The sequence below is a fragment of the Haemaphysalis longicornis genome, unplaced genomic scaffold, assembly GCF_048455015.1.
Source record: "Haemaphysalis longicornis isolate Haplotype H1 unplaced genomic scaffold, Haemaphysalis longicornis Haplotype H1 scaffold_6, whole genome shotgun sequence".
Lineage (NCBI taxonomy): Eukaryota > Metazoa > Arthropoda > Arachnida > Ixodida > Ixodidae > Haemaphysalis > Haemaphysalis longicornis.
Window position 1 is genome coordinate 32,481,266 of NW_027526407.1, and position 15,795 is coordinate 32,497,060.

The 15,795-nt window shown below is 43.4% G+C and overlaps 1 protein-coding gene across 7 annotated transcripts in view; it reads left to right on the forward strand.

The window, feature by feature from the left end:
- Positions 1–15,795, forward strand: part of LOC144142445 (uncharacterized) — a 289,522-nt gene that overhangs the window by 146,539 nt on the left and 127,188 nt on the right. For all 7 annotated transcript variants that reach the window (XM_077673956.1, XM_077673962.1, XM_077673955.1 and 4 more), the window contains exons 17-22: positions 6,907–6,947; positions 7,809–7,840; positions 8,677–8,721; positions 10,211–10,312; positions 12,253–12,349; positions 13,434–13,512. In XM_077673956.1, the coding sequence (XP_077530082.1) occupies positions 6,907–6,947; positions 7,809–7,840; positions 8,677–8,721; positions 10,211–10,312; positions 12,253–12,349; positions 13,434–13,512 (396 nt within the window). The remainder of the gene's footprint in view (positions 1–6,906; positions 6,948–7,808; positions 7,841–8,676; positions 8,722–10,210; positions 10,313–12,252; positions 12,350–13,433; positions 13,513–15,795) is intronic.

The window sequence follows — 15,795 nt, forward strand, 5'->3', positions numbered from 1 at the left end:
CTAATGCGAAATTTGAGTGCAGCGCGAACTGTAGTCTTCTCGGCGACGGCGCATAGATGCTGTGCCTCAGGAAGTGATCGCGTCATCCGCTAATGCACGACGGCGCGCGGCATACTCTGTCGTTATCTCGTAAGGGGTCGCCACTGTAAAGCACGTCTCGCACGGTCACGGAATTACGCCCTCCCCCTTACACTTTCGTCATACTTGCAACCTCCGTTTTCCTGTCAGCTCTATCTTCGGTGGCGTCTTCGTTCTCTCGTTTACAACGAGTCCAACACTGATGGACTACGCGAAACCACAGGAGCGCGTGCTTAAGGGCTGCACTCTAACGCATGGCTCTACGTAGCCACTGTGCAGCCGTGTGATCCACTCCCTTCGCCGACAAGTGACGGGCCGCACATCGTCTCCAAATATTGCGTTCTCGCCACAGTCTTCTGGATGGCAAACAGTTAGCCTCCTGACCTGTGGGCAGCACACGGGTGCCTCCTACGCCTCCCCCTCGGTGCATCTTCGCTAGAATCTTCTGGTAATGGGCAGCCTCCCTGCAGACTGCCTATTGCCCCGTCGTACTAAGCACACGACTCGGCTGTGCACAATCGTTTTAATGCGTACCATTCTTTGCCCACAGCAAGGACCGTGTAACCCCCTTCATTTCCACAAAAATACCGATTTCGCGGGAGTTCCCCCTGTAATCGCTATAATAGCGTACTAAATGGAGATAACTGGTCGCACAAAATGTATGAAAAACTAAAAAATAAAAAAAAGTAATCACCGAAACTGGCAAATCGTGTGACACCCTGCGTTTCCACAATAATGAGGATTTTGGGAAATTTCCACATGTAATCGTTATATAGGGTAAATGGAGATAATTAGTCGAACAAAATTTATAAATGTAACAAATAAAAAAATGTAAAATAATTCCGGAAACTGGCGAACCGTATAACACCCTGCATTTCCACAATAAGGCAGATTTCGCGCGTTACCAATGTAATCGTTATAATAGCGCAAACGGAAATAATTGGCCGAACGAAATTTTGAAAAACTATAAAATAAGAAAAATATTAAGCAATTAAGGAAAATAGGAAACCGTAAAACTGCCTGCATTTCCACAATATTGGAGATTTCGCGAATACTCCATTTGTAATTATAACAGCGTCAATTGAGATAATTGGTCGGACAGGATTTATGAAGACCAAAAAATTGGCTGTAGAAACTCACACTGAGGACGAGCGGTATAGGAATGCTATGCATTAGTAGATAATTGTTTGAATTTATGCAGAAATTTTTTAGTACCCTGGAGTGTCGCCATGGCACAGTATTTTGCGTCTCCGCCGCCTCCCCCCTCCGCTCGGGCTTCTCGTGGCGGGCCGGCCCTCGTCCCGAAATCACGCATCCTCGCAGGAATCGCCTGCCTGGCAGGCAGCCAGGCAGGCAGGTAGTTTACTGGCGACCGGGAAGTCTTTTTGGCGCGCAGGAGAGCCTGAGCGCCCAACATCTTTTTTGGTTCCACCAAATGTCTAGGCACGCACGCGCGCATGCACCCCCGTTTTCGCACAATGAGCCAAATAATTTAGCATTTAAATAAATTGATTGGTCTGCTACGCTCTTCATGTGCCCCTTGTTTCAACGGCGCTTTAGCTTTAACACGAAATCATTAGCACTGCTAGAAGTCGAAAACAGTCCCGCGTCGGCGTCAACCTCCGACTGTCAAGCGTGGCTGGTGGCGTTTAAAGCGATTTCCTTCTCCTCATGTTTCATATGCTAACGCACCAGTTAGAAAGAAAAAAACGGCTTTAATGACTCATTGGACGCCGTGTACAGGACGGCATTGGATAGGGAACCACCGGAGATAGGAACTTGCTAAGTGGCACTTCAGCGACGGGTGAGAGCGGTTGGGCTCAACGAGAGATAATAGCTGAGTGAAGTCACAAGCAGCAGTAATTATCCTTCGTAGAGAGAGGGAAAATGAACTTTAAATAAATCGAGGAAAAGTTTCAGAGAGGCGTCCTCATTCAAGGAGTAGAGTCGGCAGTCGTTTCCATCAAGAGAAACTGATCTTCCAGGCCGGAGCTGGCCAAGGCTTTTTCCCGAATCTCTATGGAAACGTGTATGTTGGGTGGATCTAGGGTTGACTTGTCGCAGCCGCCTACTGTGTGTATGAGGTTCCCAGGCCCCCCACAGAAGCGACGAAATGGAGAGAATTGTGTCCGGTCAAAGAGGGGAAGGCTGGTGATGTGTGGGAAGGTGTTAATCCGCAGTGCAGGGAATGATCATTCCTGGTTATTCGCTAGCGATTTGTGCGGGAAGGAATACATTGTACGGGAGAGCCTATAGTGCTAATTAATTTCCTGGTATGTATACAGGATGCATGCGCTCTGGCTCGGCTTCATCAGCGCTGACTAAGCGGGCCAAATGTCCAACCACGCGGTTGTTGATCTTGTCTGCCGGCGATGCAATTATGAGCTGGTGCCCATACAATCCTGGCTGGTCTCGTTGGTGGTTTCTGCTTGTTCATTCGAAGTGTTGTAACATGCAATAGACTATTGGCAAAGTTGTGCCACGCCTGATAAGAGTTTGTTATTAGACTTTTGGCGGACCTTTGGCTAAGTGCACGTGCTATCACCCCTTCCTCAGCAGATGCTACATCAGTGGAAGGCTGCAGAACGGTAGCACGAAGAAAGAGAAGGTATCGGAGAATGCTATCGGGTGTCTTTCGCATCAAACCAGTTGATCGTTCCTTTTTTTCTTTCAGTTTAGTTGCTTTCTAGTCTTACCTCATATATATACACATTTTGAGAACCTTTTGGTGAATATAAGACATGCATTAGGCATATAGTTTTTAACTTCATTGCGAGATGTAAATCTTACGCGAGAAATAACATAACAGCGTAATACGTACATAAAAAAGGCCTTTTATAGCATTCAGGTGATCGACACATAACTTTCCGGCTATTTTGTGCGTAACTAAATTTCCTGATTGGTCGAGAAAGAGAACGCTGCAAAATTTAGAAATGCAAAAGACCCCAAATATAACATGTTTGGTCCAACCCTCTAATCCGCCTTAACTGACCCGCTAATTCCTCTAATCCATATTAATCAACACCGCAGTCCCACTAATACACATTAGTTCATTCACTCATCTCACTAAACCACCCAAGTCTACCCCCTAATCCGCGTTAATCGACTTAAATCCATCCATCGAAATGCTATCGCATTTACTTTAAAAGTGAAAATGAGAAGGCTCCTATTTTTTTCAATTCTCATGTTCTCCTAGGGCAGTAACCAAAGGACACAACGGCACTGTACAAGAAAAAGTGATGGCGACATTGAGAACTTTGAGTGTTTGTGTCTCAGTGCTGTTTTTATATAAGTGCCCACTCAAACTAAAATAAGTATAAGATACAGATTTATTGTTGATGGTGTACCTGAAGGCCTTCATAAGCGGACACGGATGCATTCGAATTAACAACGTGAAAACTTCACATGATTTTAAACACACTGCAGATAGAAACCATAAAGAATATTCCATGATATGTTGCCACGGAACATGCGTTCTAACGTAAGTTATTGTAAATGCAAAAAGATAATTTTGGGAGATGGGCAATACCTAAACCAAACTAATAGTGTCTACGGACTATACATTAAATTTAAGGTAATAATAAGATGAGAACCTTATGGGTCTTGGGAACTGCAGACTATGCAAAATATTGCGTGGTGCCGTCTGGCGAATGGTAAAAATATCTCCGGATGCAAGGCAGGGTACCGGGATGGAAAACTAGAAATCACAGTTTTGAGGCCCCGGAACGGGTTCGGAACGGTTCCTTCAATTCGTTCCGGTTCGGGTTCAGTTCCAAAATGGCGGAAAAAATACGGTTCCGGTTCAGTTCCGGTTCCGGGCAAAAATTCGGGTTCGGTTCCGGTTTTCGGTTCGGTTCCGGTTCCGGTTCGACACCCTGCCTACAACCTTTTCGGTTTGTGCTCCAGCCTGCAGCAAACACTAAAGTTAGGCCACTGTAAACATAACTAGCAGCGATTTGAATGCTGATTTTATGTTTGTGCTTATTATGCAGTCTTTTAAAAGGGATTTTTATGAGCTACTCACATCAGTTATAGCTGTACATAAGTGTTTGGGCCGCAGGATGCAATTATAGCTCTTGTCAAAGCAAGTTTGAAAAAGTGATATGGCAAGAATAAATACGGTAATCCCATCAGTAGGGAGCTATTCACAACTACATCTCACAGTAACATGTGGCAGTACTATGATTTGATATCCTGTTTCGATATCATTTTTTATCTGGGTGTTCATTAAACGTGTTGATATGCTGTGTCCCGCTGCTGCTACACTGACATAAAAGATACCAAACCATCCTTATTCATAAAAACAATGCACAGAATGGAGGTTACACTGCATTTTACACTAAAAAAATTACAGGTTTTCGGAAAAAATTGCAATTCTCAAACCCAGGCCGTTCGCTGCAAAACCTGCAATTCTACCCGAGGTTATTGAGGCTGAACAGTGGAGTTTGTTTAGCAATTGTTCAAAAGAATAGGAGGGTTGCAAGCGTAACAGTAGATGGCACTATTTGCACACAGGAAGTGAATGGCGTGTACCCACAGGGAAAAAGAATGTTGCTGCTATAATCCTTGCTCTTTACAACTATTTTCACTGCTACCTTATGCTTTGAATTAGTGTATGCAACCACTGTAAAGCTAAACATTTTTCAGACTCTTTCACCCCGAGAAAGCAAACTCCCCCTCGCCCCAGAGCCTCGCTGTGTGCAAATGCCGGTTGATTGCGAACTTATTTCTGCTTGTGTCGACGGGATCTGGTGCAAATTTTTCCCTCCTCTTTCTTTGCTGGTGCCTTCTTCAGTGTGCGACTATGTGTGGTGACCCCAAAGAAGGGAAGGTGGTCGCCGTGGCCACCCGAGCGACGCGATTGGCCGAATCGGTGCCACGCCACCCGGCGAGCTAGCCAATGGGCAGCTGCGTTTCGCAGTGCGGCTCGCGGCAGCCTCAGAGGTTTGGGAACTGACCACATCCTCGCTTGACGAGAGCACAGTCTTGTGTGCTGTGCTCTTCCTTTGTGCACACCTCTGAATGGCATCGCACGTTTGACATTCGCACGTGCTGTTCACTGACTTGTCCGCTAGCATGACTTGTTGCACCCATTTGCTGCCAAGCAGTGATTGCATGCTGTTTGTGGCTGTCGTATGTGTACCTGTATTTGTATAGGATGACTACAGATGGGCACATCTGAAAAACAATAACGGAATGACTACTTACGATCGTTTCAGAAAGTAGAGTTCCCTTCAAGCCCCCTTGCTGAAACGATTATTAGTAGTTCAACGATAATTGTTTTTTACGTGTCTGCCTCTTTGCGCATCCTGTTTTTATGCGCTCTTTGCAAGTTTTATTTGTTTCCAGACTACAATTCATATAATATATAGTGGATATAATATGTGTGCACCAAGAAGCTGCTAATCTTGGAAGGAGTGTATTGCAGGTTGTGGTGCTCAGTTTGGCCTGCCTCGAGGAATGTCCTGCAAATGTCCCACGAATGTCCTATGTTTGATGAATGGTCCCTCCCACATATTTTTCTTCCCCTGCAACAAGCACTTTGAACAATGTTTCCTCTGCTCGACCTCTTTTGTCTGAAAAGCTGCGTTTTGTTTCTTTAGTCTGGTTCTCTCTTGTAGTTCATTTGACCTCGCCGAAGATTTATTCACGATTTTTCAAACACTAAAGTTAACAGTGGCGCATTTTAGTGCGGGGTTAAATGTCTTCCTGCGCATTAAATTGTGGAATGTCAAGGCCCTTACGGTGCAGTCCAGGTTCACAAAAAGTTAAACCCAGTTCCACCCAGTCTGAAATCTGCTGAAGCAACGGAGCTGTGGTTTTCTTGTGTCGTCTCGAACGGCAGCGGCACTCGTGCAAGAACGGCAGCACCGTCACTGCACAAATTCTGCGGTTAGTGCAAAGGAATCGGCAGCTAAACAGCAATGGCGGGAGGCTCCCTCCCCTCTCACTCCCTTAGCAGGTGGGAGAGTAACCCGCCCCTGTGATACCACTGCACCCTCTATTGGTTGGTCTGGGAACCGGTTTATGCAGGACGGTTTCTAAACCCACTGATAGAGGCTGCCAGCAGGTTTTGGAACCTGCTACTGCCTCTGCGTGACGCAAGACCTACAGCAGACGGGCAAAAAGGCTTGACCTATGACAGCTCCGCTGCAAAAGTTTAGATTTCAAGCTTTGGTTTATATTATTGGAAGCAAGCCCTATGCTCTATTCATCTGTGGTTGAAGCTTGGGCGGTGTTGGGAAGGGCAAGAAGGTTTTTAGAGAAGCTAGCACTGTCTTGTAGTCCTTGGTAGGGTTATTTAGCTCTCAAGTGTATTCAATCTGGGATGTTTGAATCCCAAGGCCAGGCATAGGAACGATCCCTTGAATGACCCTCCCTTTGAGCTTCCCAAGAGTGATAAGTTTCGGTTTGGTTTTTCGGTTGCATTTCTCTTTGCCAAGCAAAGCTGTATTATTACCAGCTGCCTAAACGGCAGTGATTTTTAAAAAAATAATTTTCGTATTATTTGAACCAATTATCACATATTGTGTCATCTCGTCGTCGGTACAAGTGACAAACTGTTTCACAGCTTGAAGCTTTAGATAGGACGTTTTTAAAATAACACGTTCCTTTTTATGCGTCACCTTTTTGCATGTTTGTTTACTTTACTGAGCTTGAATTTAATCCCGTACACAGTTTTTTGCTCTCTCTGGTACTTGGCACGTTTCTTGCTGACTGTGCATCTTGTGCATTGGTACATTGTAGTGGTGATATTGCTTAAAAGGTGTGCCGTTGTGCCACTTTAGAGTTGGAAAAGGTTTTCATGCCATGAATCTTCACTTGCAGGTTGAACGATGAAGCTGTCAGAGCCCTTGAGTCGCACACAGGTGAGTTACTTTCTTTTTATTGTACATACTACGCATTCGCAGGGTTTCAATTTAAAGGGGCCATGTAGAGAAAAAGCAACTTTCTACACTTTCAAAGAACTCGCCTTTGGTAGAGCATTCAGCTCCCGTTAACTATGAGGGACATTGTTTTCAACAAAAAAAAATGCAAGAAATACTGGGACACTTGAGTTTTGCACAGCAATGACGTAATATAGGCAAGAGTAACATAATATGGGCCACCCTTGAAAACCTAGTTGTCAGTGTGTTAACTGTGTGTTAGCATTCCAGTGATATGATGAAACGGAACTAGAGGCCCCACCACGATCGGTCAGTCATGTTTCATGGTGGTGGCTTCAGTAGGTTGTCGCCAATTGCACAAACAAGATTCTGTGGCATCATGGGAAAATTGTCGGAAAGTAACTAAAAAGTCGCCACTGCCTCAGAAGTTTACCTGCTGCGGTGACTCAGTGGCTAAGGTGTTGCGCTGCTGAGTGTGAGGATGCGGGTTCGATTCCCGGCCGCGGTGGCCGCTTTTCTCATGGAGGCGAAAAGCGAAAATGCTTGGTGTACGAGATTTCGGCACACGTTAAAGATCCCCAAGTGGTCAAAATTAATCCGAAGCCCTCCACTATGGTGTGCCTCATCGCCTGTGTTGCGTCGGCACGTTGAACCCTACAATCGATCAATCAATCAATCAATTATTTGTTTGAAGTTTGCCACAAAATTGGTATCGTGGTTATCGGGACGAAGCACCCTCTTTAATAAACTGGACTTCTATTCTGTCTTCATGTCCCCTTTAAGGATTGTAGTCTTGTGATTGCCAGCATTTCAAGTTTTTTTGTGTGTGCTTGTTCTTTTCAGGAGCAGCCTCTATTCTGGCCTTGGCCCATCACGTGAGTTTGAAATTCCACATTGAAATTGTTCCATGAAATGTGTACTGTTCGCGCATTTGATTTGACTGTCAAAACTGTGTCATTCGTTTGACAAGCAAAAATACTGGTTTTTGGATTCTAGTGGCACACAAGGGGTGTTCCACAAGAATAGAAGGATTTTGTTTCCAATTGCTGGTTAGCTGCTTTCAGAATGCCAAAAATAACTAATCGGGAAAGCTTAATTACTTAACAACCTAAATTTAAATTTATGGATCTTTGTAAACCTTAAAGAGTTCGTTGTTTAGTGATAGATTAATGGGTGATCTGACGAATGAATCGGGAAACAAGCAACTTGCCTGCCTGCCTTGGTGGCCCAGTGGCTTAGCCGTTGGTCTGTTGAGTCCAAGGAGGCAATTTTTATACCAGACTGTGGCGGTCGCTTTTTGTTGGAGGCGAAAAAGAAAAACGCTGGTGTATGGGGAATTCGGTGCACATTAAAGATCCCCTGGTGGTCAAAATCAGTCCAGAGCACTCCACTAAGGTGTGCCTCATAGCCCAAGTGTAGCGTTGGTGCGTAAAACACCCAAAGTTTGTGAAATTTTTTGATAAAAGCAGCTTTTCGTCATGGAGGTAGGATATGCAGGAGTCGCAGGTTATTTGTTTATTCTGTTGTTGTGAGATGTGGTAAGGCTTGTAGTCCAAGTCGTGTGAATTGGTGCATTCAAGCTGTAACTGTGTGTTCTTGAGTTTTACCATTATTGGTGCAAGGCAATACATTATAGTGCACAGTGACACTGTTCAGTCCTCTGCCTTGACTGCGGTGTTATCACTTGATCTTGCTTTCTTTGTCTTCACAGGACAGGCAGTTGGTGTCGGCACTTGAAGACATCAGCCCAGAATCTGTGAGTTGGAGCTGTGGTGTTTGCCAGTAGATGAAATTGCTAGAACCTCGTTATGCTCTGCAAACAGGCTTTTGTTGGAAAGCTTCTGTATAACTTCAGTAGACGAAAAATTATAAACGCCGTGTAAGTGATTTCCGTTCTTTCTGTTGCTCAGATTTCTTGTCGATTCTGTGCGGGATTTCTTCCCTGAAAATTTTCCTGTCCATCAGCACAAATTTGATAACCAACGCGTCTGTGACTGACTTCTCTGTTTTTTTTTTCTTTCCGCTTTGTGTTAGCTTTAACTGCAGCTTTTTTTGTGTGTGGTAAGGCATAGCAGTTTTGATCAAACTCTCAAAGTTGGAATAACGCTCCACTTGCCGTGGAATCTCGCCTTAGGGAAATGACCTCCAGAGCTGTGTAGTTTTTAAAATTGATACCCGGCTACTAGAACTTCGAGTGAGCAGATCCATTTGAATGACCAAAACAGCTGGGCGTACTGCTTCTCTTAGAATACAGCTTAGCAGTATTGAAGCCACCTCTCACCCTCTAGAATCAAACCAGGCAAAATACAAGTTTGTTTTATTCGAAGGATTTCGTGTTTTATAGTGCTCCCACCACTTGTCCGGCAGAAAATGATGCCGTATTCACTGGAAAATTAATCAGTTTAGGCTAAAATTTTGATTCTCCGACCAAATCGTGTGTTTTCGTGATGTCAGCAATGAAGTCACGAGTGCACGTATTCAAACGAACTTCCAGTGTGTCATTCGGCTCTGCAGCCTTGCTTGCCGTCCGTCCTCCCAGATGGTGCCACCATACCCATCCGCGGATTGTTGGCCGCATTGCTTTGTTTTTGGCCGTATTTGCACCTGGATTGTTTTTGTTACTCTAGAAAATAATCGTTTCGGGAAACACGGGGTATCCTCGACAAACAGGGTCACGTAAGACAACGTCGCTTATGCCAATCGACCAGTGTCGTGCAAGAAAACTCCAAAGCGGTGGACTGCTGTGCAGCTAAAACAAGCATAGTGCACCCAGTACCAACAGCAGCGTGCATTGGTACTTCTATGCTTACGTGTATTTTCGTAACTTTCATTGTGTACCGCACCATTCTTACTGCTTTAAAATGAATATGCATTACATTTAAGCGCAGATAGCTCGCTCGGCAAGCTTATGAGCTGCGCCTAATTTGCGTTCGCTTTTGCCGGCATCAGCCAATCGCACAGCTTGTCACATATGACATCATAGGTTCTGTTGCGGGAAATGAGCTATTTTGCCTTTTTTCCTAGTTGTGTAGCTTATTTGAGTGAAGTTTACGTTTAAAGTGGTGTCAGTACGATTCTAAAGGGCAATCTTTCAAATGAACCAAACTTGTGTTTCGTGTGCTTGACCTACCTTTAAGGTTTGCAAGTACTGAGAAGAATCGAGAAACGGCTGTTGTAAAGCGACATTCCATTTCGACAAACTTTGTGCGCGAGCGTTGCGGTTTTTCTCCCTTGCTTTTCTTCAGGCGTATTCGTTCCCCGAGGAAGTGGTTCGGGAGCAGATTCAGTTGGAGCTGCAGACACTGCGGGCGCAGATCACCAAGAGCCAGGCCGTTCTCACCTATCTCGTAAGTGGGGCCAAAACTTATCTTGTACAGTGAGGATGCGTTCCAATTCAGGGACAGCATGGTAGACAGATTACAAAGTAGTGTAATCACCCAGGTGAAAATAATTATTTTCTACCTGAAATTTCTTCTAGCTAGAAATAGGCAGAATTTCTATCTAGAAATGCAGTTTCTAGTTTAGCTGGAATGAGATTTTGTGTTGGCTGGCAGCTATTACTTCCACTAGCATTTGTAAGTCCAGCTGGAAGATGAAAAACTGCGAGGTTGAAATAATTGTCTCTAGCTAGAATGAGAATTTTGTAGTTAGAAGCTGTCAACTCCAGCTAGAATGTATAAATCTTGGCAGAAATGAAGCTTAAAATTATGATTTCTTGCTCTAAATGCTCTTTCCAATTTCATGGGGGTCATTGGAACGGCACAGTGGCCACTGCAGTAAAAGGAAACCACATAGCAGACATGGTAACAAAAGCGAGCCGAAGTGTTGTAAAAAATAGCATTTTTATGACAAGCATTATGCAGCATAAAAATTAAATGAAAGCATCTTCCCAACTTGTGTAAAAAATATTTAAGTGGAAGAACAAGTTAGCCTGTCAAAACATTAACGTGCAAAAAAGGTGGTGCTGGCTTTGTTTTCAGTTGTCTGCGAAGCAGTCTTTGTTGCCGGCTTCGTTTGGGGCTTAATATGGCAGGCAGTCCACAAAGATTGGGAACAAAACTATGTAAAAAAAAAAAATTGGAACGCCCCCGAGTTGTTCTGCTTTCACATTCTGTGCAGTTGTAGTTCTGAGAATGTAGAGGTTTGCGACGTGATTTTAAGTGGGAGATTTGTAAAAGCATTGAGTGCGCAGCGAGAAACCCCCATATTGGCCATGTCTTTTTCTCCTTGTGGAAAACTGTGGTGGCAACTTCTGGTCTGCCTTGTTGCGGGAAAGCACAATCGGCCACGTATTAAAGGTGAACAACAAAATGTGGACCTGAAGACACAAATTGTGCGATTGTGTTGCGTGCATACAGAAAATTATCTAATGGCTCAGTTGCAGCAGTGAAGTGCGGTTATTGCTTCCTGCTATATATACAAAAGCGCGTTAAATGTCTGTGAAATATAATCTTAGATTATACAAGTTCTTGTTCATATTTTCGCTCTCGTGTTCCATTTGCACATCACTGTACATTTATTGTATTCACGGCTGTGTGTAGCAATGCGCTACAGAATCTGCAGAAAACACTTCTGATTCTTGATTTGGGCAGAACAATCCCTTTTGCAAGGAGTCTGGTTTGTTGTGATCATCTCTGAAATTAATGTGTGTACTCGGATATAGCGCGCCCTCTACTGTAGCATACATTCACTTTCAGTGATTGGGAAAGAACGTGTGAATTGGTGTGCCCATGTGATGGTCAGTGTCTAGTGTTTAATCACCAGCACTTAATACTGTACAAACACTAAAAATCAGTCAAGTCTGGCACCTCATCTATTTGGGTGCCTGTTGGGGTGTCGTTACCAACAGTAAGTATTCATTGGAAGCTAAGACGGCATGGAAGAGCAACCATAATACTGGATACATTCTTGTGTGTTGAAGTGGTCTAAAAAGTTTTTTGTTTGCTTACGATGAAACAATGCCAGTGCGTAGACAGGCATCAGGTAAAAAGGTAGAAGCGGTGGGCCACTGTCTTGCAGCAGCAATTTTTATCATTATCCGGGGCTGTCACTTTAATGTTTTCGTTTTTTTATACAATTTTAACTGTCTGAAACCAAGGTGTGTTTCCGGTAGTGGATTTTTTTGGGGGGGCGAAAGAAATGCTGCCTTCAAAAGATAAATGCTGTCATGGCATACGACAGATGTAAATTTTGTGTGGGATGTAAAGTTGACTTCTTTTGTCTCTTTTCTTTTCCAATTACGGAACCTTTCTTTTTTTATCTGTGTGCATGTTCACGACCTTTGCAGCAGAGCCGGGGGTACAAGGCACCCCTGAGGCCATCATCTGAGTGCGCCACCCTTGAACGCAAGGCGCTCGTTCCCCATCGCGGATACTCTGAAGAAGGTACAGCCACTTAGATTTATTAAAAAAAAAAAAAATGCGTCATGGGCCTTAGCTGAAGCGTTAAATCGTGTAAATAAGTCCCCAGGCCTTTCTGTCATTGTGTACAGCGTGGCTTGTGGAATTTACACTTTTGCTACTTGTGCTGTACAGTCTTAAATGATATGAGCTAATACAAGTGAAAAAGTTAGCAGAAAAACGGGAACAGCTTCAAACATTTTGCCGTACGTAGACATATACAGTCTGTTTGAACAGTAAGTGAGCTTCTTGAAAAATGCTTTCGGCAAACTTCTGATTAGTTGGTACTTTGCACGTGAGAATTGGCATTATTGGCTTAATAAGCAAATACAGAGAATAACGGTTTGCTGCAGATAATTCGAGTACAAAGGAAGTAATGATTAGCTGCAAATCATTGGAATACGTAGTTGCAAAAGAAAGCCAGCTGCAGCCATGAATACTGCAATGAAAGTTTAACTGGCTGCTTATTTTCATGACAATGCATGGAATAGTCTATAATTGTAATCCCAAGACTCCAACGGTAGCCGTGAGCATTGTTCCGATGCACGGCATCATCTCTGTGGCCATCAATAGCTCATAACCAGTGGCGCTCCATCGAAGAAATGACCATGCACGTGGACACTGTGCGTTTGTGCAAAAGAGAAACTTTTAGCTTGGAGCTATAGCTTAACTGTTTGTTAGGGTTTACTACTGAAGCTCTGATTGAAGCACATATATAATTAATTGTATTAGATTAAATAACAAAAAAGGCATGAATATTCGCACGTACCTCCTAGCTTGTGCAGAAAGCTTTGCATGAATGTCGCATTTTACGATACATTTTAGTACCAAAAATCTTTGATAGAACTTGCCCAGTTATTTCAAAATTGAGAGTAAAGAAAGCATTTTTGTAAGCTTCGTGGGCTACTTGTTGAAGAAGCACATAAACGCACAGCTTGTGTGTACATCATTGAAGCGAAAAGGACGTTTTGTTTTCGTAAGAAAATCGTCTCTGATGGGTTCTGATCACAAAGTTCACGGGTCTTTTTTTTTTTTTTCTTTCTTTTTTTGCCCATTTGCTCGCAAGCAGGGGTTCATCCCAGCGACCGTCACTATGACACCGTAGAGACTTCTGCACCAAGGAGGCTGTCGACCTGCAATGCTTGCGGGTGAGTTCACAAGTTTGTGTGGCAATGTGGGCCTGCTAGTGGGATTGTCATTGAGCACGCTGGATTCTTTGCACAAATGCATTCTATAACAGTAGCGGTTTGTACAGGTTCGAGACATCCATTGTGTTAGGCCAAAACCACACTAAGGTGACGCTGTTGTGCTTGCTTGAAGCACTGCTTGGCATTGCTCTCACCGAGGGTACAGATCATTGCCGAGCATTGAGTGTGTACTCAATGCTCGGCAATAATCTTCACTTCACTTAACTTCAGTTGGTTGCTGGGTTTTGAAAAGAAGGTATCCATTTATTTTACTGATCAATCTCGCCGGCGACTGTTTGTCTTTTCACGGTGTTGTGTTTAGGGCAACTTGGTGCCATACTGTGTGGAAAAGCCATCGGTAGTCTGTGAGCTAACCTTTTAAAAGCCAATGATGTAAACTGACAAAAGTCATACTAGTAGTATTCCTGTCCTTGGTGTCTGACAGACATGATGTTTTGTCATATGACCCTATGATGCTTGCTGCACACATAAAAATGCCACCTCAAGGCCACTGGCTTGAAAACGGAAACCTAAATAAATGGCTCACGAAGACAATATACAACTTATATACGATACAATATACGATATACGATACGATGATATACAACTGTTGTACTCCAATTGTAGTATTGCATAGTCGAAATAACAGTCAGGCCAATTTAATGCGAACTTCTGCAAACTTGTTTGAGAGTGACGACTCATCGGCTACTTTCCAACACTGAACGTGTGATGCTGTAGTCGTATTAGTGCTGTGAGCTGATGCTGGAACGTAAATATAACACACGCCTTCATCGACACAGTTTGTTCATGCCTGTCATGTTTTGGAAATGATACACTGGAATGTGATGTATGTATGACGTGTGGTCACATGGGTTTTAGAAGTATTTAACTGTGTATTTAACTGTTCTAATTTAACTGTGCATTTAACTGTGTATTGTAACTGTGTATTTAACTGTGTATTTTAAAAATTACCTTCAAGATGTCCCATAGAACACTGTACCATCCGAGTGACTGCCATAACTACCCAACAACCTTTCAAGTCTAAAGATTTGCGTGCAGATTGTGCTCGATATTTTCGGGGACACGCACTGGGAGGTCAGGTGAACACAGGTCTTGTACTGTATTTGCACGATTCCAACGCGCCCCCGAATGTAACGTGGAGGTAAGTTTACTTATGAAAATTCGAAAAAAAATAATTTGACAGTGATTCTACCCGACTGATGTAAAAGACACGACACCACATACCTGGCGGAAAACATTTGATTAGACGTACGCAACTGTGGCACTAAAAAATCTCTTGTGCTTGATAAACTTGCTTATCAAGCTCGTGCCAGCATTAAAACTAAAGCGTGCAATAGTGAAAGCCGATTTCGGTTTTGAGCCCGTTTGTAACGCGCACGGAAATTTTAAGGCTACTTTTATTGAAAAAAGGTGTGCGTTAAAATCGTACAAATGCGGTAACTTTGGTCAGTTTTTGTTTTCCCAAAAACAAAATCCGTGTCCTTGGGTTATTACGTGGTGAAGAAGCCTGCTAGGCTTTACTACGTTTGATCAGTTATGCCAAACTTCCAGTTTCTTCACGATTGAGCCCAGTTGGCGTAAAGGCTGCCGATTTTGGCTTCTCATATGGCAGGTTATGGTGCATGTTATGGCACATCATGTTATGGCGCACTGAGTGCGTGATTCGAAGTCGACCCCTTCAAACGCAGTGAAATTTCTCGTTGAACAAAACTAAACTATAAGCGTGTGATTCTTTTTAATCAGTCAAAGGAGCACGCTGCTTTTATGGCTGACAGACAAGTACTGATTCTCTGTTGGTGCCGTCTTGTATACAGTAGTTCTTATGCTCTTTTTACCAAATGTGCTTTTGTAGTAATGTTCCTATTGTGGGATCAGAAGCAATGCATTTTTACTGTGATTATTTAGCTCTCAGAAACAACAATTTACAGACAAGAATTGATTGACTACTGATGCTGTTTTGTACACACAAGTTTTGACTGTCTTTATACCGTTTTTTTCTCTCGTATAACCCGCCCCTGCATATAACCCGCACCCCCACTTTCCGTCGACGAATAAAAAAAATATATCCCTGTGTATTGCCCTCATATTTTGTACATAAGAGGATGGACCAAGTCTACTACTCAAGCAACATTACACATTTGTTTATGCAAAAGAGCCTACCTAGCTGACTACCTAACTAGATGACTTGCCGCATACATTTTTTTTGGTTGGTATATTGTTGAG